Below are 25013 nucleotides of genomic sequence, written 5' to 3'. Positions count from 1 at the left end.
TAGCTAATATTTGCCAGGAGCATTGAGGAGAGCCAGCTGAGGCACAAACACTGTCTGCCCTTCATCCATAATTATTTCAACTTACTTTTGCAGCACAGTTTTAGTGGTGCAAGGACAACATATTGGACCCAAGCATTAAGGCAGCAGCACCCAAAACCACCTCAAAAGCAACTCATCTGATTCATAGCAACTCATAAGCTATGAATTAGGTGAAAGCTAGGTACCTGTAACCCACAGTAACTTGGATGCTTGAGACTAAACTACACATTTTCACCACAAAATGCACAGATAGTGAAAATTCTTTTGCTGCAAATATCAAAATCCCTGCTGTGCACCGAGTGATAAGACAAGAGGAAAAGGCTTTAATTTGCACCAGGGAAGATTCTGGTTGGATACTAGGAAAAATTTCTTCACCAAAAGGGTTGTGAAGTATTGGACCAGGCTGCCCAGGGAAGTGGTTGGGTCACCATTCCTGGAGGTCTTCAAAAAACATGTAGATGTAGAGCTTGGTAACATGGTTTAATGGTGGACTTGGCAGTGCTAGGTTAAAGGTTGGACTAGATGATCTTAGAGGTCTTTTCCAACCTAAATAATTCTATGATTCTACAATTTTAAATGTCAACCAGAAGAAGTCCATTTGGGGTCCATTAATTATACATACCTTTATGAGCGAGAAGCATGTCTTACAGGACCAATCTAGCAGGCGTGCTCAAAATGCACCTGTCAGTGATAACACTGAATCCAACACAAAGCTGAGCACTCACAGACATTTTAAAATGAACACACATGCCAGAAGCCTGTGGTTCTGCTGCTGTAATTGTGGCTTTTGATATCGTAATTAGCTACGTGAGAGAACCCATACATGAAGTGGAAGATATGAGTTTCATTTTCTCAAGCAGGTGTCATTTCAGCTAGTGTACAAGGAATGCAGGAGTCACAGAAGCAAACATAACCCTTTATATAAACTTGGTAGCTGAAGAATTCACCTGGAAGGCTGAAACATCAGACTAACTGAATTTCCTGCATAGCACTGGCCATGCTGCTAGTTTTGGTCCCAGGAATTGTGCATCCCTGTTTGTAGAGCAACTGGTATAGCAGAAGGTTTTGACTGCTCTATGCAGCTTCATGGCACCCTCTTGGGAAATGAGAAATACAGGTTTAAATGTAAAACTGAGAAAGAAACTGAACTCACAGCTCTCTTGTCCTGGCTGAATGGTTTCCTTCCCAGGCTATTATTCTGAACACAGAATAAGCCTGTCAAGTTAAACCAAGAGAAAGGTCTTGGCACCTAACAGAAGATACTCAGTTTTGGCTCTAAATCTCAGCTTGACAGAGCTGTCTAATCCAGGCTACAATTACGTGCTGAAATCCAGGACAGACACAAAGTGAGACACATCCCATAGGCTTTTCCTAATAGCATTCTTGCTCGGCAATTTCAGGATTGTTCATTTCCAGCCCGTGACCCTACAAATTTAACTTGCACCATTAAATTTCACTTACTCTACATCAAGCTCTAAACTTCAGCACTTTAAAGATACTGTACCTATTTTACTGAGGCAGTGTCAAAAAGTCTGAAGTAACCTCTCAGCAACACTGGGAGGGACAAACGATGTATTTCCATAATCCCAGGAATGGTGTGGACCCAGCTTTCTTCTAGGCTTTGGCTTTCCAACTCCATTCTGGCAGACAGGGCATCTACCTTTTGGGTACCACAACATTCAGCACAGCAATACCCATGTCCCCCTTTTCATTTGAACTACGGCCAGAAAGAAAGAACAGACTCCCTTATCACTGAAAAGAAAGTGATAGAGTGGCAATAACTACCTACAACACTCAGTATTTTGAAAAGTCTCACATTAACTATGGAAACTTTGAGAAAGCATTATTTGTTTTCTTTTCTTTTTCCCAGTTCTTCTACCACCAGTACTCCTGTTTAGCAAACACTCGAGAACATCCTTAAATCACCACCTCTTTTCTCACAGAACAAAGCTGGATGCCATTTTAGGCACAACGTTCCGAACTTCACTGCAGACAGATGATGCCAACTCTTAAACCTTACAACAGTTTCTTTTAAAGCTGAAGGAATTACGTACATGTATATATACACACACACATCAGCTCTAGCCCTAAGGCAGCCATTTTGAAAAACCATGAGCTCTCTGCCATTTCTTCCTGTGTAGTCAAACCCAGAAACACAGTTGCATGTTTTGCATTTGTTTTATTTTATGCAAAGGAGGGCAGACACATGCATACCTGTGTAATCTGTGCTGGAGATGAGACTACTGGAAGCAGAGCAAAGAAAACACTCTCACAGCCTGCTCCCACAGCAGCAGTAGCTGCACAGTCATAACCATGACAGCTGAGGAACCAGGCCAAGAAATGTTTGCTGTAAATACATTCTCACTCGGTTCTTAGGCTTTTTTTTTTTTAATCCTCAAAGACAGTTAAAATACATTTACTGCAAATGCTTCCAGTTCAGCACTATGGTGCTGGCTAATGTTTTTGTTTTCTTCTGGCTTTTCTAACACTTCTTTTTATGATTGTCAATTCCTTTCACAGGCTATAATCCCTTTTCATATCAACTGCTAAGGCAAGCCAATAAAGCAACAGGGATCTGTATAGATCCTACTTCCTTCATTAAGGGAAGAAAAGCAACAAAACAGGTTTTGTAGCTTCAGCTGGAACAAAAGAATCAAGCCTATATTCGTTCAATCACACCTTTCCCAAAACACACAGGAGCACTGGAGGCAAAGGGATATGGCACAGGGTGGCAGCAGGAATGCTCCGGCTGTGAGGAACTCGGAGGGCAGGGGGTGGCAGGAGAGGCTTTCTGCTGTCTTCCACGGCTTGGACTGCAGGACACCGCTCAATCTGTGTTTAGCTTCCCATCTCCAGGAAGTATAACCACTGCCCTTGCAATACATGCATACTGACTGGGACTGGTTTAGGCAGTTCTCTCTGAATAGACAGGGCCCTTCAAGACCATTATTAATATTTTAGCAAATTAGCGATGATTGCACAAAGAATTCCTGTAACGGGCTTTTCTAAACATCAACGCCACAAACTAAAGCTCATAGAAATCAGTTTCAAACCCACTGGTTTCAGTGGGCTTTGGATGAGAAGATGTTAGGTTATTTGTCCTTTAGTCACAGCAAAATGAATGCAACAAAAATCAGCATAGGCTTCCCTGCCTCCCCAAACTCCTTTACAAGGTATGAGAGGGCATCTTATCCTACCCTCAAAAGAGGTTCCTTACATTTGGTGATAAGGCACACACCTCTTGACCTTCCCTGCTTTTAAATGAAAGCTCATGAAAGGTTTAAGGAAAAATCTCACACACATTCAGTTACTGTCTGTTGCCTGCCAGTTGCAGACACAGGCCAATTACGTGCAGCCCTAGGAGCGTATCGAAGCAGACCTTACTGCAAAGTTTGGCCACCACTACTACTGAGTTTTGCTCCCTTTTTCGAAGTATCTCAATGGCAGATCTTGACCGTTCTAAATAAAACAAATACATTGTATCAGTGATCCTCTATATAATGATGAAGTGTCTGGATCTTTTTGTTACTGTACTTTGGATCACAAAAATAAAAACAGAAAAGCATCCCAACTGCCTCAAGATGCAACTGCTCTTCATGCTCTGAAGAACAGTGCTATCTCAACTTCCGCCCCCTCAAAATGACAAAATAACAGCCTCTGGCCTGGCCTAACAATCTCTGTGCTCACCTCAGGCTAAGATAACTCAAAATAGAAAATTAAAACAGAACACAGTTTTTAAAAAATTGTTGAAATGCTGGCAACATTTTTTTTTTTTATTTTTTTTTTTACATGTAGAGACACCTGGTGAGACTACCATATTTTAAAATTATGCAGTGCAGAATATAAACACATCTTAGTAGCTCATAATATAAACACAGCTTTGTTTACCTCTCTGAAACATAAACTGTAAATATCCTGCTACAGACTATATGCTTCAGTTTCTCAATTACTTGCAGACCAGATAAATGAATATTTCAAAACAATTCAGTGTTGAAATTAGCAAAAATTTTCAACTGCAAAATGTTGCAGAAACAAAATACAGAGAAAAAAATTGTCTGCCTTTAGCATACACAGTTCACGTACATCTATTCTGTCGATAAAGACAAGCATACAGACTGTTAAATGTATATTAGAAGGCAAAAATATGATTAATACTGATCACTATTCAACCTCCTGATCACCTCTGCTACAATTCCCCACCGCAGCACCTCACCCTTTTCCCGTCTCTACAATCAACCGCCATAATGCAAGTTAAATGTCTTCAAGGGAAATCTTTTGATGGAGTGCCCTTCCGAAACCAAAGAGTGTTAAAAACCACAATCCAAAAATATCTTTTTGCTTCTTGCTTTACTGCAGTGTTTTTTTTTTCCTCCCTCCAGTTGCTCTTTACATTTACAATAAGAATAATTTTCATCATTGACTCACTACTACTATTCTGGGGATCCTTTCAATTCATTTGAAATATAGCTGCAAAAAATCAGAGCCATCAATTTGTTATTGTTGCCTTTCTCCTGACCTAAGACGTGCCATTCTCTGCTGAATCCCTCTCACTGTTCCCTCTCATCCACCCATACACTCTCACTAATTTTATCCTGAAAAGACATTTTTTCCCCACCACACTACTAATAATTTCAACCTACAGCAAGCCCCCGGTGATATTTACCATATAAGTGATGAAACGTTTTTTTCCTAGTTCATATTTAGAATGCTCATTCAAGACAAAAATTATTTGGGTTGGAATATTTTGTCTCTGCCTATGGGGATCTGATGTAGCACCTGTCAAGTGGCCAAATGGCTTTAAGTGCTACTGTGGAAAATATGCTCTCATTCATTATATTGAAACTTGCTCATTTGACTGAAAGACTTAATTATATATTCATTTGAGCAAGACGCAAGATGTCTTGCAAGCATGTCTGTCTAGCTTTGTGATTAGGACACTCACACAAGAGAGAGACCTGCATTTCATTTTAGGTCTTGATCACTGGCTAGAGCATTCAGTCTTCTCTTTGAAAGGTATAACCTTCTTCTCTCTGAGCTGCAGATAAATTATATACACTGCTAGTCAAATAAGCAGCAGGATGCCTATTTTAGAATTAATCACAGATTCACAGAACAATTTAGGTTGGAATGGACCTCAAGATGTTTTCTGGTTCATCCTTCTGCACAGAGCAGGACCAACTGGGAGCAGGTTGCTCAGAACCTCGTCCAACTGAGTTCTGATTATCTTCCAAAAGAGAGAATCTGTAATCTCTCTGGGAAAACTTCGCTGTGCACATACAGGAAGCATCTACCTCCATCTTCTCTGTATGTATCAGTTAGGTAGCTGAAGACAACAGTTCAGATGTCCCATTAACCTTTACAAAATCAAGTAAATCCAGTATTCACAGTATCTCTTATTACATGCTTCAGACCCCTTACCACTTCGATGGCTCTTTGCAGAAGATGCAAGTAAGGTAGCATGTACAATCAGGTGTTAAGCAATTGTGCATATACCTGCAAAATACATTAAGCATTAGAACATTATGCTACAAAAAAAGTTCCAGATGCATATATGTATATACACCCACACGCAATGCTATAAAAATACTACCACCATTACTTCTGTTAAGTGCTGATTTCAAATTAGCTCTGCTCTTAGTAGAGAAGAACTTCAAAAGGAAAGTGGCACACAAAACCTCCACCTCCAGCCAGAACATACAACTATAACCACCACATAAACTGAGTTAAAGTTTTTTTTAAAGGACAAGACTGAATCTTAAAACTACAGCTCTAATCTGCTTTAGGTTAAAGAAATCATTTTGGTAATTTCCTTTGCTGAATTTATGTTCTTTCAACACATATTTGTAGGGGATAAAGTCTGTCCATGCTTCAAAGTGCAAGACCCCATTTCCTTTTGTTCATGTGCAAGTGCTCTGCATTCGAAGGTTTGTATCATTTGCTTTCTGCTAGCTTCTCTGTATTATTTCCGTTCCAATTATATCCCTTTCAGTGAAAGTTCATTTAATTTTCTTTCAATATGTACCTTTTATAAAACAAAGGCACTAAACTGTTGCTAAAAGGAGCAAGGAAGAAATGGAGATTAGATAAATGTAGAATTGAGCCACTCCAGAGAACTTCGTTGTCTTTCTAGGAAAAATTTGTTCATCCTTCTCAGGTACAACTAAGGAACCTTTAGAGCTCACAACACGTTCAGCAGTTCTGAGGGTTAGCTTTTACCTATACTATACCAAGGAGGCTGCCAACGCACAAGATGTTCTTGCTGCTCTAGAGGAGCAGGATAAGGAAGAAATACAGGAGTCTTGCCAGGTGAGATCTGGCTAGTCTGCAAAAACATAGGTTAAAATGTCATGTCAGGGTAAGAAATCCTGTTAAGGATGTTAATAAATCAGAGATCCCTGCCTTGAAAAGAGAGCAGCTTCTTTGGGCTAGTTCCAAGTGGACTAACTGAACTGGTTGCACTTAACAGAATTACTCACATCTATAATCTCTATTGTGTAGGCAACGCTTGCTTCTCATAGTGACACAATTTTATTGATAAATACAGAGTAACACTACACGCTGAAATATGCACTTTATACCCATAGTCCACCCTGTGCTTGTATTTCAACCTGATGAACTCTGTTATTCCACATCTATTAAGATGTAAGCAACCAACATGTGCTACCTTTTACATTAAAAGTTATATACTCTAAACAAAAAATCCCCTTCACTTGTATTACTGCTATGACTACAGTAACAATTAAATTGGTGGTCAACTGCAATGCCTCTTCCCTCCTGCCAGCCTTTTGGCCAAATAATTGCCACAATATATTCTAGGATGTAGAGCAACCAACCTTACTGAGCCTAGATTAGTACAGGGTCTTGTCTACATTCTTCTATTTGCTCCTTTGCTGCTGAACTGTCAAGATGTTCTCAGACTGTGTTATGGTTTTAGTTGGGTTAGAGTTAACTTTATTTGTAGAGACTTGTATGATGCTGGGTTTGGAATTTTTGATGAAAATAGTGGTGATAACACACCAGTGTTTGAGCTGTTGCAGAGCAGTGCTTACACAGAGCCAAGGACTTTTCTGCTCCTTGTGCTGCCCTGCCAGCGAGGAGGCTGGGGGCACACCAGAGGCTCAGAGGGGACACAGCCAAGACAGCTGACGAGAGCGACCAAAGGGATGTCCCATACCATGGGGCATCATGATCAGCAATAACAGCTGGGCGAAAGGAGGAGGAAAGGCAGACATTCAGAGTGATGACATTAATCTTCCCAAGCAATCGTTGTGTGATGAGCCCCGCTTTCCTGGAAGTGGCTGAACACTTGCATGCCAACAGGAGGCAATGAATGCATTCCTTGTTTTGCCTTGCTTGCACGCATAGCTTTTGCCTTACCTAGTGAGCTGTCATTATCTCAGCACATGAGTTCTCGCACCTTTACCTTTCCGGTTCTCTCCATCTCAGCTGGGGAGAGCGAACAAGCGACAGTGTGGTACTTGGCTGCCTGCTGGATTAAATCACAACAGGCAGAAGTGGAAATAGTGCTAGAAAACTTACAGTACAGGATCTATAATACAGTGGTAATGACCACATAAAATCCTTGTTGCAGTAGCAGTTTAAACCAGACTACAAGTTTTGCTTGCCTTCCCCCACCCTCCCACCCCTTCTTCTCATCGGTGCTCTTCCAAGGCTCTCAGCTGTCTACTTGACATTTACTTCAGAGCTTCTCGGAAACATCACTATTCAGGCACAGACTTTAGGTAACTTTCATTAAAAAAAAAAATTAAAAAAAAATCAGAATCTTTACTATATTTAGCCTAAAGTTAACCAGGACTCATTTCCACAGCAAATACACCAAGACAATGCATTTTGAGGAACTCTTAATCTGAACCATAGCACTAGATCAGGAAACACACAGAGTAAAGGAGCGAGCACTGAATGGGACTATATATAAGAGGAGGCAGCTTCCAAAGTGTATGTTAAGTGGAAAGCAAATAGGAAAAGCCCAGTGGCACACATGACAATGGAGAACTATCAAAACTTCTCTGCACAGGCTTTAATGGTATCTTCACAGAAAAGATTTCAGAACTACCCTTTCAAAATTTCAAGTAAACCAAAAAATACTCCATTCTACCTCACCTACAGGCTAGCAAAATTCAAAGGAAGTGTTAACAAAGGTGGATGAGTTTTTATATGAAAACAAGTGTTACTGGGAAATGAGTAGACTTAAAAAGTCTGGATAAGAGGAATTATCATCCTGCAACATAAACAGGCCTACAGTACATCTAATTATGTTAACAAAAGTAATTTCTCAGCCACAACTAAACCTCAGATCATATGGCCCATGACAACTGGCCACAATTTCAAGGCACGTAAACTAGAGATGTTTAACTGAAAGAGTTACAAGCATGTTTGTATGTTCTATGAATATCAAATATTCCATTACTGCTTGCAGTTCACAAGAACTAACAGTTTTTCTGAGTAGACACATGTCAAAAGGGGAGCTTGGATCCAAAACTGGTGGATTTTTTTTTTTTTTTGGGTGGGGGGGGCAGCACTGAAAAGCCATTCATCCACCAAGGATGAGAGGAAGAAAACTACATGTGTATTACGAAAAGCGACGTTTGCAAAGCTCTTTCAATACTTGAGTAGGACATCCTACCCGCACGAGGTACACAAGGAACAACAGAGTGTATATATTTAACAAAACGCATTTTCCAGACAAAGAATTCCAGAGATTTGATAAACTGCTAGAGTAAAAGAAGCATTTAAATACTAACTAAAGGCACAGACCGATTAAGAGTTAACAAGTCTTAGTGCTGTACTGGAGTATCTGAAGCATGATCAACTCTGAAAAACTGGTTCTTTCGTATGGAAAGAAAAAAAATTTATTTACAGAGCAAATACAAAACCTCTTAAAACAACACACACAAAAAAGCCACCATGACCTAACAGTAAACACCATTATGAAATACTACCAGTATTTTTCGTGTGAAAGCCTGGGAACTTCTGACACAATCAGTTCCATCAGGTGTTTTCTACCTGGGTGACTTAATTATTTTAAGAACTTAATATTTTATCAGCTTCTCTAATGTAAGGAGCTTTTGTGCATTCAAAGTTATAGACTATAAATCTAGATTAGGGAGCTAATTCAGATAGTTTACACGTAGCTATAGAGGTAAAGCAGCTATTTCTTAAGAACATTGCTTAAGAAAGTTAAATACAAGCAGAAGCATTTTATTCTTGCAAGCAATTTTATCCTGTCAAGCAATTGGTAACAGCCAACCAACCAGAACAGATAAAGAGAAAAGAGGAAACAGCTTCAAAAGACCCAAGAGATCACAAAACCATTTTCAACACAAAGAGAATGATATTTATCACATGCTGTAGTCCTCTCTCGTTCAGTTGTCCTAGGCTCTAACATTAGTTACTAGTCGATCTCAAGCATGGGTTAGCTGTGTCAGAAGGGAGATATTACAATTTTTAAAACCAAAGCAGCATGTGTAAGTCTGGATAATTTGTCAGTCGTTTTCTGAAGACCACCTGTGCATTTGAAAGAACCCACTGGTTCTTCCTGTCAGCTATGAGTTTTTCCTCTTGGGAGAAGACACAAACAATTCTTTCCAGCGCAGATTTAAGCAAACCCTGATTATAAACAGAGGCAAAAATGCTTCAGGAGAGAAGAAACGTAGCTATTAGGCCTTCCTCTTTCAGAAGGTAGGTTCCATTGTCAGCGAAATCACTGATGCCCTGAGCATTAATGGACTCTGCCTTGTTCCCGTTGCAGTTGGGCAGCACGTAACTGCTTCACTGGCTTCTAGGGAGCAGTGAGCTCATTACACAGCACCATCAACACCCTCCATGAGGAAGCTGGCACACGCTTCCCATCTGGGGATACCACCGACTGAAGCAGTAGCACTGCAGTGCCTGCCAAAAGGCTTCAGTCTCCCAGGGCTGAGTATGTGAATGCAGCAGGTGCTAACTTCAGCTCTGTCTTTGAGGTTTTAGGCTCTAGTCTTTGTCAGCCTGGCCAACGCAATGAGACACACGAAGAGGACAGAACAGCCTTCCACAGCTATTGGCATGGATACCTCTTATTTCTAAATGTCAAGTCTAGACAAAGAGGTTCTCCCTTAAATTTTGGCACACGTGTCCTTTCTAACTAGGGCAACATTTGCCGCTATTCTAAAGTCTGTTAGAAACAGAGAAGAATTCAGTAAAACTGGAAACAGGCTGGGGGAAAAGAAAAGAAACAAAAAAACAAACACACCTCCTTCGCAGTCATTAAGGGAGCATAAAGTTTGGAAGTATTTACGGAACACACAAAAAAACAAAATCTAGTGATCCCCAAGCTGTATACATCAGATCTCTGGAATAGATGTCAGCCATGAACAATGTGGGTCACTTCCAAGTTTAAACAGAGAACCTTAATGCACTTAATGCATTTTTTCAGCTGTTTGTCTCATTAGCACTTCACAAATCTACTCACACTAAGAAGGAAAAAACGATCTGTCAAGAAATAAAGAAGCCACCCTGCTTCCATATGCCAGGAGTTTTATTAACCAACGATTTATCTGCATTACACAGAGATAGTATCTAATGATTTTCATGTACCTGTCAAATGCCATCCAAGAATTCTTAGTGCTGGTGAATAAATAAGCACATACGGGAATGCAGCTGTAGGTAAGCACAGACACCTATACATTCAAATTGTTAGACATTTGCAAAATATTATTTAAAAATACACAAAAATGCATTAAAATGGGGTGATCCCCTCATCAAATGCATGGAACAATGACAATGTGAAGAGAAGAGGTAAATACAGTAAATATCAACTTTTCCTCTTACCTAAAGAGAAAATTAAATTCTCTTATTCTCAGAATGGTCATAAGGTGACGGAACGTAAGTGGAAGTCATGCATGATCATACGTTGTAATAAATACTTGAAATGCACAGGAAGTACAATTAAAAAAAAAAAATACCCCAGAAGATTTTTTCTAATTTTCCTTACAAACACCAGTTCCAAAAGGCCAGAAAATTGCAAATCAAAAGACCAGTGACAACACCACATGAGTTCTGTACCACCAATCTTATTAGTTCATTTGAGATAACCTCCGGGGATTATTGTTTCAAATGCATATTGCTTGCAGTTTGCCTGCTATGCAACTTCCGTTAAGTAAGCAAGGCTGCAAATGGCAGTTAGGTCCATGACTCTTGTCAAGTGTCCGCAAGAAGATTTGTGCCATTTGGTTCTCCAGTGAAAACCTTTCTATTAAGTTACTGACACTGAAAAAATAAAACCTTAGTGCACAAAACATGTTTCAGAAGTCTGACAGCAATACAAGTCCATATAAAAGACCAAGAAACAAAAATACGCACCGCTAATTTGAAATGATGTTATGGATACTCACGTATCAGTTAAATGTAAATCCTTACCTGTCTCAACAACTTCTCAACAGCTGACATGACCATGAGTCCTCTCCACACAACTGGGGCGGTCTCCTCTATCAAGAAGCCCATGGACATGCTGAAACAATACAGCACAAGCTTAACTTTCCAGCACGATACCAAGTACATCCGTATAGAAACTTGATTTGAATTGAAACATGCTCACCATGCGATTCCATAGTTCTTAAGGGGCCTCATTAGATTTTCTAAAACAAAAGCAAACAAGTTTTTTTTTGGAAGAGTGTTTTTGTTTGTTTTGTTTTTTGAAGAAGAAATAAGCTTAGACAAATGTTTCCTTCTAAAAGCAGTTTTCCCTCTCTCCCAGCAGTATTTGTCTATTTCCCCCCTCTCATTCCTTCAGTATATATACGTGTATGCCTTTGTCTATTTTACCTGAGACCCTACCTCCACTTTTTCTTAGTTTGCAACATTTAACTGGTACCATTGAGGTCTTGCCAGTGCATTTGCCCATATTATAACTCTGTGCTGCAGAAACCTAGACTTCATCAGCTTATTAAAAATCCCCCTGCTACAAGGCGTAGATAACCTATTTGGTAGCCTTCTACTTCTGCAATACTTGGTCAACTGCTGAGTCATTTTTATCAAAACAAAAACAAAGTCCTAAAATGCTGTGAGATATTATTTATTTATTAACTGTGCCACTAATTAATCTTACGAATCAGAGGACCATTCCCTTTAAAACACCACGTTTCAGAGAATTCCTCTTATTCCTCTTTGTATTGTCTGCTTTGAACCCCAGGTGAGAGGTACAAAATAAAGCCACCAGTATATGCTGGTAACAGCTCTAGGTAAGAAGTCCTAGAGGAAGTCTGCAGGACTTAGAAACATTTCTGTAGAAACAATATATGTTTATTTGGACATTACAAAGGCAATATCCTTGCCATGCTCCATATTCCTATGCTTTCCCATGTCAAGAAGAAAAGTGGAGAAATATTGCAGTTGTTCTGCTGGCACGGTGGTAAGGCAGCAGAAAGTAAACAAAAAGATAACATGAGTGCATACAGAGCAAAACTCTCCAAAAGCCAAAACCTCCTCTTTCTTTATACTCTCTGCCATCTCAATTCCCACCTTAACTCAAAATGGCACACGTGCTCAAACACACACACAGAAGAACAAAAGGAATTTTATTTGAGCCTATCCAGGTTATTTTAAGAGCATGTACAGGCAGGAACTAGCAGAAAACTGCAAGAACAGTAAGCCATAAAAAATATATTACAATACATATTTTGACAGAAATCTTTGATGCATCTGAAGTAAATATATATATAGCAAAATAAAAACAATGGGAATAAAATGTTGTGCATTCAAAGCTGAACTCCAAATTCAGACAAAGTAACACCCGGGAGCACTCAAATTAAACAGCTAAAACATACCGATGAAAGCTTTCAAGCAATGAAAAGTAAACAGGCATTCAAGCCATGTAATTCTGTAGAAATATGGTCAAAAATAAATTAGATATGTTTTTTGTATTCACAGTATTTTGGTTTTCAAATTAAAAAGAGAAACAGAAACTAAACAAATCACTTGCATGACTACTGCGCTGTTACTCAAGAAGAGAAGGGCTTGGACTGATTCACTGAGCTAGCTCAACACACTTGTGTAGTTCTGTTCAGTTTTCAATCAGGGCTGAGTTTTGGTGGCATTATACTGTCTAACCATAATCCTAGTACTCAGGCTTACTTCTTCCCCCTGCAGCAAGATTGCTTAGCTATGAAGATGTTGATGACATTTGAACTTGAGCCTAGAGCCCCCTCTAGGCACTGCTTTGGTGTCCTTGTAAACATACATACTGCCACAAGTTATAATCCTGTTAACAGTCTTGAGAAAAAAGATCGCTTTCATATTTACCTATAAAAAGGTTTAAAAAAGCATCAACAACAGCATATATCTTTGCAGCATCAAGGTCTGCTTCATCTTTACCATGAATTAGGAACAATTACAAAAAAAAGCGGGGGGGAAGCTGATTCTTGACTGCTCAGTACGTGAGGATGAGGAACCAGAAGATAAGAAGAAAGGAAAAGATGCAGAACATCTGAAAACATAAGAAAGTTCACCAAAATATCACGCAACTTCTCAGTTCAATCCAGGTGCTTTAAAATATGTCAGTCAAATATCTGAGACTAAATCTCAGATCCACTACCTGCACAGTTTCTGCTGTACAGAGCCCAGGTACGACGTACTAGTCTCACGCAACAGACACACCTTCATGAACGTCCCTCTCCTTCTCCTCAGATGGTAACAGGAGAGTTGCTATGGGTACACAAACACTGATCTACAGAGTAAGAAAAGGAATCTCTGTTGCTAAAAACGCATGCATTGTTTACTTCTCAACAGTAGAGTTTCATTTTTATCCAAACTGGATCTTATTTCCTTGGTTAACACCAAGGACTATAAACTGCTCAGAGGAGCAAAACTTAATCAAGTTTACACATTGCATAAGAACAATTCCCAACCTGCTGTATATTCTGCCTATAACATCCTGCATATTCTCAAAGTAATACAAAATACCGCAAAGCACCCCACTACCTGCCTACTGCTAAAAAGCATTCTTAAGACTATCTGAAACCTAAAGTGCTTCAGTGGGCTCTGGTAATCACCCTTGTCTCATCAAAAGCAACAGGCATTCTTCCTCCTTCACCCTGGGTCTCATGAAGATTTTCTAAAGCATAACATGTAAAGAAGATTAAACTAAATGAGTTCTCAGTAACATCTCTATTTCCTATTTCTTTCAGAGTACAGTTAACACTTCCTTCTCTGTTATCAGATGAGATGCCTACTATACAGCTTCAGAAAACCAAGAGAAAACACAATAAATCTCATTTCTTAAAATTGTAACAGACACAGCCATACTATGCCATCTATGCTAAGAGATCAGTTTCCTTGTTTGCAAACTAAGTAAGCTCGATGGCCCTAAATTAAAGGGTTCTGTGTTTTCAGTGAATGTGCAAAACCAGATCAATAAGATCAATAGAGTACCAACAAACTACCAATAAAATGCCTTTTCTGGTAGAGCACTGGAAAAGGCAAACGCGTGCAAACTCATTAGAGCAGTTCAGCAGATGGCTGATTAAAAGTGTTCTAGGACCGGTCTGAGGACTGGGTTGTTACTCCCTTGGGGAAGAATGAGGCTGAATGATGTTGAAGTCATTAGGATGGATCTTCTGCATTTCATAATAGGTATGCTTTCGGGTTTGAATTATTTTTTTTTCCAAATGCCAAGCCATGCAGATCACCCTAAGAAACTGAGTTCTTTTTCTCTAGAAAGCCTGACATAGCTGTTTGATGGTAGCCATAGGTTAGCACAGCACAAAGTACACAGCTATGAGGCCTATAGGCAGGGACATTTCAACTCTTGGTTTTGTTTCAAGTCTGCTGACTGAAGCACTAGAGCAAGCAAAAGGTTCATTTCAGTCTCATCTCATCAGGTAAGTAAAGACCATTATTCCAGAAGGTTGTGATGTTACACTATGCCTCATTAAGAGGCATCACACTGCTTAAGAAAAATAAAGGCAGCTTATTACATGGATGTTATTTCTGTAACATCCATGTAGGGAGGTATTATCTCATTTTACAGATGAGAGAATCAAGACACAGATTGTGAAACTGTGCTACAGATTATTCAAGAATCCTGCAGATTTGGAGACCTGTACTGCATCCTTCCCAAAGGCTGCACAGAGCCATGGTTCCACTTATCTCCAATGTTAGAAAGCATGTAATGACAACTGATAAACATTCAGTTTTATTGGTGAAGTTACATATTTTCCCTTGAAACTGAAAGAATTAAAATAAAAACAGATAACCTAGGCATAATCAGTATACAACAGAAAAAAGTAGGAAAAAAAAATCACACTACATATTGTCTGTAATACCTGAGTCTCTGAATGGCATTTTAACATCACACATTTAAGCATTAGAACAGCAGCTTTAAAAGTATATTTAAAAGTATATTTCTATTTCTAAATAGCTCATAACTTTAAGTAATCCTTCATCTTCCATTGTATTTTATTAAAACAAAAAACTATGCAGCAACTCTTCGGCATACAATTATTGCGATTTCAGCAAGCTGGTACTTCTTCACAGTGCACACCGAAGCTAAAGGTTCTGCTGCTGTTTGTACAGCTCAACAGTAGCTGAGATTTTCATGACAAATTGCCATTTTTACTCCTCCTCACATCTCAGCCGTGTCTCACTGCCTCAAACACAGAAGATGTATGGCACGACAAAGCACTATGCCACCACGCTAGTCAGAGAATGAATAAGACAGTGCAGAATACGCTGTGGATTCTAGTACATTAAACAAAATCATCTGAGACAAACTCAATTAATGTGCCATACATATAGACAAGCTGAAACAGATTTTCAGCATGGTCACTTGTAAAATCTCAACAACTTTTTGCATCAGCTGGTTTTCAATTGTGTACAATTTCATGCTGCAGTGGCTACGGAATATTCTATCAATCTAAGTTAGGGCTCCAATTTACACAGAACTTTCTGTTAATCAGAGCAAACAGTAATTTTTGTACGGCTGTTGCTATGCAGAAGTATAAGGAAGTTATTTGCAGTCTAGTTTGACAGCCAGCTCTCCAGATCAACAGCCTCTAATGGGAGGATCCAGGTTCCATTCAAGGACTGGAAGGCTCCAGACAATGCAGGGTTGAACAGAGATTTCCAACAACCAAAAAAAAAAAGAAAAAGTAGGTAATCTTAATAGGTTTATAGAAAATTATCATCTTTAAATTGTGGAAAAAGTAGATACAGGACAGGAAAGGAAATAGACTAACAAAATGGTGGGCTTCACTAGTGTCAATACAGATGTTTCGCCACCACTCCAGATGCCTTTGGGAGCTGAGATGTGTGCAGAGGGTTTCACTGAGGACACAGGTAAGCCATACTTTCTGAAGGGGTAGCTTGACATCCCAGCATGTTTAAAACAGTGCAAGTTTCCAGTGCAAAGGCAACTTAATTCCACCCACAGAATGGTGATGTGAGAGGAAAGAAAGGCAGAGGGGAGGGGGGGCAAGAAGCGCGGAGGCCTGCAGCCGGGCCCGAGCATCACACAAGAGAGCAGCCACCAGGCCGCCTCAGAAAGGGCGGGCCACTGTCACCACAAGGCTGGTCAGAGTCACAAGTTGTAAAATCCCAAGCATCGTTTTAGCTGCTTATGCCAAAAGCCCAGAATATTCTATGGCAAGTGACAGTCTAATTGAGACTTCAAGTTTGATTTCACACTGCTGCAAATTTATTTGAAGGATTGCCTCAAAGGCACTGCAATTTGTATTTTAAGCTCGAAGGAGGAAGGCTGCGATTTCCCATCACGCCCTGTGCTAACAGTGTTATCTAGCCACGGAGGCATCACAAATGCTTAAACCAAAGTAAACCACCACAGAGACTCAAAGAACATTATTCAATACTGGCAACACAATTCAAGTTTAAGAAATAAATGCATGAAGAAACGTGGCTTTTCCAAAAGATTTGCTTCTCATATTTAGTCAGCCTCCCGATCCCATTAGGTTCTCATTACTTTTTCCCTGCCGGCAGACTGCAGAGGCAACAAGGCTCTGTGAGAGGCTTTTCATTACTGAAGCGGGTTTGCAGCTGTGACATCAGTCCTACCCAAAAGCAAAAGGTCTAATTGCTTGCTGGAAGACTATACATCAAAAGTGCGCCTGGCAAAAGCAAACAGCACAGGGATTTACTCATATCCTTGTTACATTTTTAAGCATCATTGGCTTGTTAGGTTTGGAATAAAAGCACAGGATTAGTTTTAAGTGTTTATCAGGCAAGTTATGTGAAGCACGGCCTTGCTTCGGATGCTCCTGTGAAAGGAGGATTGCCCAAGTCAGTCATGTAACACAGGACAATAGTAACTCCAGACACAACACGGAGTACCAAGAACCTAAGGGGCAGACATTCCCCACGCACTCCCTTCAGTTCAAGATCTAACTTCAAAAAAACCCTGCAGTTAACCAGGGTCTTCCACTGCTTTCCAAGAAAAAACATGGAACTCAATATATCTGAGTCTGTTCAGCCTTTTTAGGTTATATACTGTAATCAAGACAAAAAAAAGAAAGTGTCAATGAAAATAAAACAAGTAAACTGTTCAAATGATTATATATAATTTCAGTAACTGTTGAAGATGCTGGATGCTAATGACAGATGAAAACTACAGTAAACTTGTTAACTCTCCATTTAAGGCAAACAAACAAGTGTTGTTTGTATATTAAATATTCCCCTTTGCGTTTCTCATGAATCACCTCCATACATCCTTTTGTGATTTTATTCCTATTTCACCATTTGTAAAATGAAGCTCAGGATTCTTTACAAGACTATCAACTAAAGCAAGGGAAAGAGATGTTAGCTTTTAAACTTTTATTGTCACTTTTAGCCTCTTGTCACTATAGGCAAAGGATTAAAATAGATTTTTTCTATTTTTGATGTATTCAGTTTTGTTCTTTCTCCTGAATAAGCACTCAGTTATACTGTGGAGAAGGGGAGGAAAGATGGAAAATACAGCAAGAAAACCACAGAGATAAAGCATGAAAGTGAAATTGCTAGATGAAAATACTGAGAAAGTTCAGAATTAGTTACAGTTCTTTAATTACACGTCAAGCAGATAAGAGGGATGGAAACATTTATTCCTCTGAAATAAGCAAACAGGTAAATATGTTCAGTGTACAAAAAGGAAAATGAATCTTTTTTTGTTTATATACGTACAATTAAATGCATGTTTATCATTTTACTACAATAAAACCATTTTGCAACTTGGTTCCAATTTGTATAAAAGTTGAACCTGATGAACCATTTACATCTTGAATAGTAAACCTTGTAATATTGTGCTAGTCATAATCTATATCAAAACATTTATAATTACCATATGACAGGATTTACAATATGAAGAGTAAAATACTCTGCTTTCAAGTACCTGACATGTTGACATGTATTTGCTTCTAGTTGTGTTTCAGTAATTTGTCGCAATAGCATTTAGTAAAATTTGATTTGCCCCTTATCCAAAAGGGCTGCTCTCAGTAAAAATTTTACTTACTACGTACTACGTTTCCCACCTTATCATCTTACTTTTTTTTTGAATTTTAAGTATGAGTTGTTCAACAATGAAAAATAAAATCTTAATAAGTTAACCACATTAATTGTTTTTTTTCTTATTTTTTAAACAGCAACTAACAAATATGTGTTTATAAACAATCCATTGCAGGGTTGGTGTCATCTCAAACTACACAGGCAGTCTTGAGTCTTTCAGGACTATAAATCTAACACAATATGGTATGATTACTATCTAGATATGTGATTTCAAAATACCTAGTGAAACCAGATAAAATTTTAAGAGAAAGCTAGTTTTTTTTGCCAAACTTATAATCTACTTAAAAGATAGAAGAAAAAGAAATGTAAAAATAGAGATTCAAAAGCAATAGATGTCTTCATTGCAGTTAAAACAGTCCTTTTTCCATACTGATCCCCAACATACTTTTAATTCCTTTTCACTCCTTGATCAGATTGCCACTCCTTATCCACTTCCTTTCCCCCAAGTAAAGGTCACCTTTTTTTTTTCCTACAAGTGACATCAACAATTTCCAAGTTAATCAAGTTCAAGGTTAATTGTTACAGGTTTGAGGGCAATAGTCAAGGTCCAGAATAAATAATTTAACACTTAAATATTCTTCTCATTTTCAACTACCTCATGACATATGAAAGAGCCTCCAAAATAGAAATACAACTAACTACAACATTCTGAATTACTATTTTGTCTTCAAGACTTTGAAACGGATTTTCAAAGTGTCTGTGTACCTATAATGCCAGTGGTTTCAGCTGGAGTTTTTGGAACTTACCAGTCCTTAATAGGGAACAAGAACAACAATAACAACAAGTGTCCTAGAAGCCAAAAACATAACCAGGTATTTGGGCAGTGAGCTACTGCAGAACTGCTTGGGATGATCCTAAGAAAGCCCATTTCCTGTGAACACATCTTTCGTTTTTATTTAAAATTATTTTACTTATTGTAGGCTGCAATACCTGTACACCATTGCTATGTTTTCTCACTTTTTTGTTTTCACTGTAACAGCTACCTGAATTTGGCTCTCAAACAAAAAGAGATTTTTTACTATGCCTTTTTTTTTTTTTTTTAACCATTTTACCATTTTTGCATAACATAGACAGTCTATTCTCAATACATGCTTGCCTAAGAGTATCAGATGGCTTTTTGGGATAATAAGAAAAGACATCGACCTCAAACCAGTCTTCTCACCAGCGCATGGATTTTCAATCAGCAATGCCACTGACTGCAGCTGACCCTCTTCTATAATGAAATCAACACAAACAGTTTTTGCAGCCCAGACATGTCTGCTTAGTCTTCAACTAAATATCATGAATAAGGATGGTGCAAATAGCAAATGCTTCAGGGAGCTAAAGGAGAGCAAGTTAAAAGGGCAGACTAGGCTTGCCAGCCTAAGGACAACAAACAGGTACAAGAATCAGAGAGGATGGGAAGTTTGTCTGCTGAAGGGAAAAATAAGATTAAAAAAAATAGGGATGTTGAATGTACTTTGAAAAAAAGAAGTCCCATTCTAACAAAGTCCCCTGATAAACCCAAAGAGGGTCTGGCCCTGACTTCAGATCTGCAAAAACAGAACTGCATGGCTTCGTGGCCCAACGAATCTGAGGTGTGACTGCTCTCCTTCAGCCACCTACATAAACTGTGGCAAGACAGCACCAGAAGTAAAACACGAGCTTTCAATTCAGTCTACTTTCAACATAGAATCAATAATGCAAAACATTAAACTACGTACTATTTAAAAATAACTTGTTCACAAATCAAGAGGCAGTAGCAATAACAAAATGCGTTTTTTGAGGCAATCAAATTTAGTTTTTATTTGAATTAATCATGACGAGGTTCCACTGGTAAAGCATAAAGACAACTAGCGCATAGACAACTAATGGTGGTGAACACAAGTTCTATCTTTAAAATTAATCTCTCACATATAACTGGGAAACTTCATGGTCACCTGAACAACTACACTATCAATGTAACATTATCTACCTAGGGAAAATAACCCAAAAATGGATCCCCAGATCCCTTGATAAGACTATTTCATGTAGACATCTTTAAACTGCAACTACAGAGCGTATTTTCAACCATCACTTTCTGTTTGAGATTCTGCTATTAAACTGAAGAGCAGTAGATACGTAAATGTATCCCAGGGAAAAAAAATGTGAACACCTGTTCCTGATTTTAGAATTTTATCAGTAATTGCATTGCTGTAGCTCCTGTAATATTACTAGCTTCAGTAGGGCTGCAACACACCCACTAATTTCATTCTCTCAGGAACTACTTCTCAATACCAAAGTTTGAAAACAGATGTCTAGTAGTGATCTTTTCAATATACTACTTAACTAAGAAATAAAAAGGACACTGAAAGCATCACAGAATGGCAACTAAGCTTCGAAGTATTAAAAGAGCACTCAACTGCCATAAATAAAAAAGCCCACCAAAATCTTCATAATCATTTAAGTGAAGAAGTGTTATATTTATCCGGCAAAAGGGCAACATCCTTGCAGCTGTATGACAGCTTTTACTTTCTGCCAAGTAGTTTAAATGGTAAAGAAAGAAAACAACTTTCTCAGTACACTAAGCCAGAAAACAGCTTTTAAGTACACTATTTGGGGAAAAAGCAGAAGCAACACTTTCATTACTTGTGTTAGAAATATTGATCTGTGTATATATTGTAGCTGATGTTGGTATTTATTCCATAGTTAGATAATCCTCCATTGGCTAATTAAATTCAGTCATCAACTTATTAACCAGGATTTCCCTGACCATTTAGTAAAAGTAATTTGAATGATACCCTATTAAGTGCTAGCAGACTTTCTCCAATGTACTCAAGTCTGCAAGATTAAGGTAATGGAGTACCTTCCATTTATACAGACTCTCTCCTCACTGGAAACTCCTAACTCATTTTGAACTGAATTCATCACCCTCTCTGTCAATGATCACCTGGAGCGCACGGAGCTCCACCTGGGGTGGATGAGGAGCCAACTGAGAGCTTATGGGTCAGGATGAAATAGAGGGCAGGGACATTACAGGGGGAGCCTGCTACAGGACACTTGACCAGGAAGCCCAAGATGAGACCCTCCATAGACAGACAGGAGAGCTTCATGTTAACCAGCCCTGTTCCTCATGGGGGACTTCAACCACGCCGATATCCACTGAAGGGACGGTGCAACAAGGCATAGGCAAGCCAGGAGGTTCCCAGAATGCACTCGTAACATCTTGGTCGGTGACAGGCAGTGGGATCGAGTGCACCCTCAGCAAGCTTGCCAATGACACCAAAATGTGCAGTGCAGTCAACACACTGGAGGGAAGGGATGCCGTCCAGAGGGACGTGGTCAGGCCTGAGAGGTGGGCCTGTGTGAACCTCATGAGGTTCAACAAGGTCAAGTTCATGGTCCTGCATCTGGGCCAGGATAATCCCAAACACAAGTACAGGCTGAGCAGAGAATGGATTGAGAGCAGCCCTGAGGAGAAGGACCTGGGGGTGTTGCTGGATGAGAAGCTCAACATGAGCTGACAATGTGTGCTTGCAGACCAGAAAGCCAACCACATCCTGGGCTGCATAAAAAGACACGTGGCCAGCAGGATGAGGGAAGGGATTCTCCCCCTCTGCTCTTGTGAGACCCCACCTGGAGTACTGAGTTCAGCTCTGGGACCCACAGCATAACAAGGACATGGACCTGTTGTAATGAACCCAGAGGAGGGCCACGAAGAAGATGAAGGGGCTGGAGCACCTCTTTTGTGAAGACAGGCTGAGGGAGTTGGGGTTGTTCAGCCTGGAGAACGCTCCAGGGAGACTTTACAGCAACCTTCCAGTGCCTAAAGGGGGCCTGCAGGAAAGCTGGGGCGGGACTTCTTGTTAGGGAGTATAATGGTAGAACAAGGGGTAATGGCTTTAAACTACAAGAGGGTAGGTTTAGATTATATATAGGAAGAAATTCTTTAGGGTGGTGAGGCACTGGAACAGGTTGCCCACAGAAGCTGTGGATGCCCCATCCCTGGAAGTGTTCAAGGCCAGGCTGGATGGGGCTCTGAGCAATATGGTCTGGCGTTTTTAATTGACTTACTGATAACGTTAACACTGTTAATACAAATCTTTAATGTGTAGAACTGTTTTTCCTCATAGTCTACAAAACAAGAATTGTTCAGAGTTTTATTCTTGAAAATAAAGATAATTATCTAATAAGAAGTAGGAAAAATAAGGCCAAACTTCATCAAAAGTCATATAAATAATATATACATAGATGTAAATAGAAAAGTATGTACGTGCACACACACCCATACAACTGATCCTTTTTTTGCAAGCATATCTTATCGTTGCTACTCACTAGAATAAAGAAATCCTTGAAGTTTACAATTAAAGTTTCCTATGCCTTCCAGTATCCTATTTTCACAACCAAATCATCTTAATGTCAGCACCGTCATCATTGCTACTCCACAGCTTCATCAACTCCAGAGTTAAACTGCACTGAAAAGTAAACAGAATTCCTGAAATAGAAATTCTACCCCCTTACCATTCATACTGAATTGTTACATCATTTTCTCAGTAGACTTGTGTTATATGTCACCCTTTTGAAATACGCTAATCCATTTTCTGTCGCTTAAAAATGAGGCATGTTCTTAAATCCTGGTATTATTTCCTTGTACATTCCATATAGAGGCAGAAAGAATGTATGTTTGCAATCAAAATGTGTTTACAGGCCAACAGAAGCAATTTCAACTCAAGGAAATGCTCCAATTTCTGTTCCACTGAATGCTGTGTTTTTCATAGCCCACAAAACATGCCAAGACAAAAGCTTACAGTTAATTTTCAGCTGTATCCTCGAAGTATCTGCAGACACCAAAGTTTATATATCACAACATTGATCCGTCCTAATACCTAAATGAATATACTTTAAGTCATTACATTCTTAGCAAATTTAATGTTATGACCCCATGAAATAGACTGGGCAACTTCCTCTTTATTTGGGGCTCACGATATAGATTTAAATTGGCTGTGGGTTAATAAAATACATGGCAAGATTTGTAAGAATTTCAAAGCTATCTGACCATTTTCTAGCAGTGAGGAAAAAAAGATGGAGAAGCAACCTTTTACATGATCATCTTTGGAAAGGAAAAAGTCAGTAACATCTGTTAACAATATATAATCTACATCATATAAAAAGGAAAACGAGATACGGTGGACATTGCAACATAGTCCCTTGTGCTCATATCGCATAATGCATTTCAAATGCGGAATTCATGGCAAATACACATATATATATATTTATATTTTACAGGAGAACAGAGCCTATGAGACACACTCTCAGCAGGTCCTGAATTACAAGAGAATGCAAGAATACTTCAGTTTGTATCAGGAAGTCAAACTGTACTGATGATACATGAAAGGCTTCAGTTATTTATCATACAATGGAGTTAGCCTTTACCTTCAAAAACTAAATCAGAAGCCCAACAAATAGAACCAAGTAATCTCTTCCCCTCTGTGAAAGTATCTAAATGATTTCTATATTTGTAAGCCAGGTACTTAAAAGTACTCAAATGGACAGTCACTTGTACAAGCATACATCTTCTTGTCCACCTGCAGTGTATCTGTATATAGAAATGCATTACTACTTCTTTCTCCAGACTAAAGTGCGGAAACATAAGGAGACAGTAATCCTAAATTTACTGCATCTAAATTTTTCAGAAGAGCAAAACAAAGCACTAAAATCCTATCATCTCAGAGGTTAGTAGGATAAAGCTGTTCTTCAATTCCACTCTCATTTGGCCAAAGTCGAAGTTACGTTTCTGAAAGGTGAACAGACTTGATGCAGCCTTTCTACTTTACATCTTCCTTACTTCTCTCTAGACTCTCCTGCCTGAATTGGCTTTTCCTCAGACCAGAATCCCTCCCAACAGAAGGGAAGGAACAGAAGGAAAATCAGTAGTTCTGTCTACTGTCTTGACTTTCTGGTAGTCACCATGACTGTTTTTCTAAACTCACAACTTGAGATTAAAAAAAGAATCAAGTGGCCCGGAGTATTTGACTAGAGAGAGAGAGAGAGAGAGAGACCAAAGGCAACCATTTCAATGACATTTTGAAAAGTCATTACAGTACAAACTACTGTAATGGTCTCTCTCATTTCCTAGTCTCCCCCCCTGCCTACTACTCCAACATAACAAAACAAAACCAAAATACGTTCTACAATGGGATCAAAATCCCACTGTCTGCAAGTCTAAGCCTACTGACAATATCCTTTCTTCCCTGGTTACCTTTTCCAGTCTTTTCAGTAATAATCCACGAAAATCTCAAAGCCTGTGGACCAACATGAACAAAGACCACAAGTATGCTCTTAGCTGTACGAACTAAATACATTTGAAATACATTTCAAATACAATGAAATACATTTGAAAGCAATCTCACTAACAAAAATTTAAAAAAATGAATACAGTACATTTTCATCTTTTGTTTGCACCCCTTCTG

At 39.0% G+C, this 25013-nt stretch overlaps 1 protein-coding gene across 13 annotated transcripts in view; it reads right to left on the bottom strand.

Moving 5' to 3' along the window:
• The window catches only part of NUBPL (nucleotide binding protein like), a 103994-nt gene that overhangs the window by 47935 nt on the left and 31046 nt on the right, over positions 1 to 25013 (bottom strand). For all 13 annotated transcript variants that reach the window (XM_040560334.1, XM_040560330.1, XM_040560338.1 and 10 more), the window contains 2 exons: positions 11636 to 11675; positions 11458 to 11548 (listed from right to left, as the gene is read on the bottom strand). In XM_040560334.1, coding sequence (XP_040416268.1) covers positions 11458 to 11548; positions 11636 to 11675 — 131 coding nt within the window. The remainder of the gene's footprint in view (positions 1 to 11457; positions 11549 to 11635; positions 11676 to 25013) is intronic.

Source organism: Cygnus olor, chromosome 5, assembly GCF_009769625.2.
Source record: "Cygnus olor isolate bCygOlo1 chromosome 5, bCygOlo1.pri.v2, whole genome shotgun sequence".
Lineage (NCBI taxonomy): Eukaryota > Metazoa > Chordata > Aves > Anseriformes > Anatidae > Cygnus > Cygnus olor.
The sequence above is the reverse complement of the archived record's forward strand: the minus strand, read 5'-3'. Positions and strand labels throughout refer to the sequence as shown.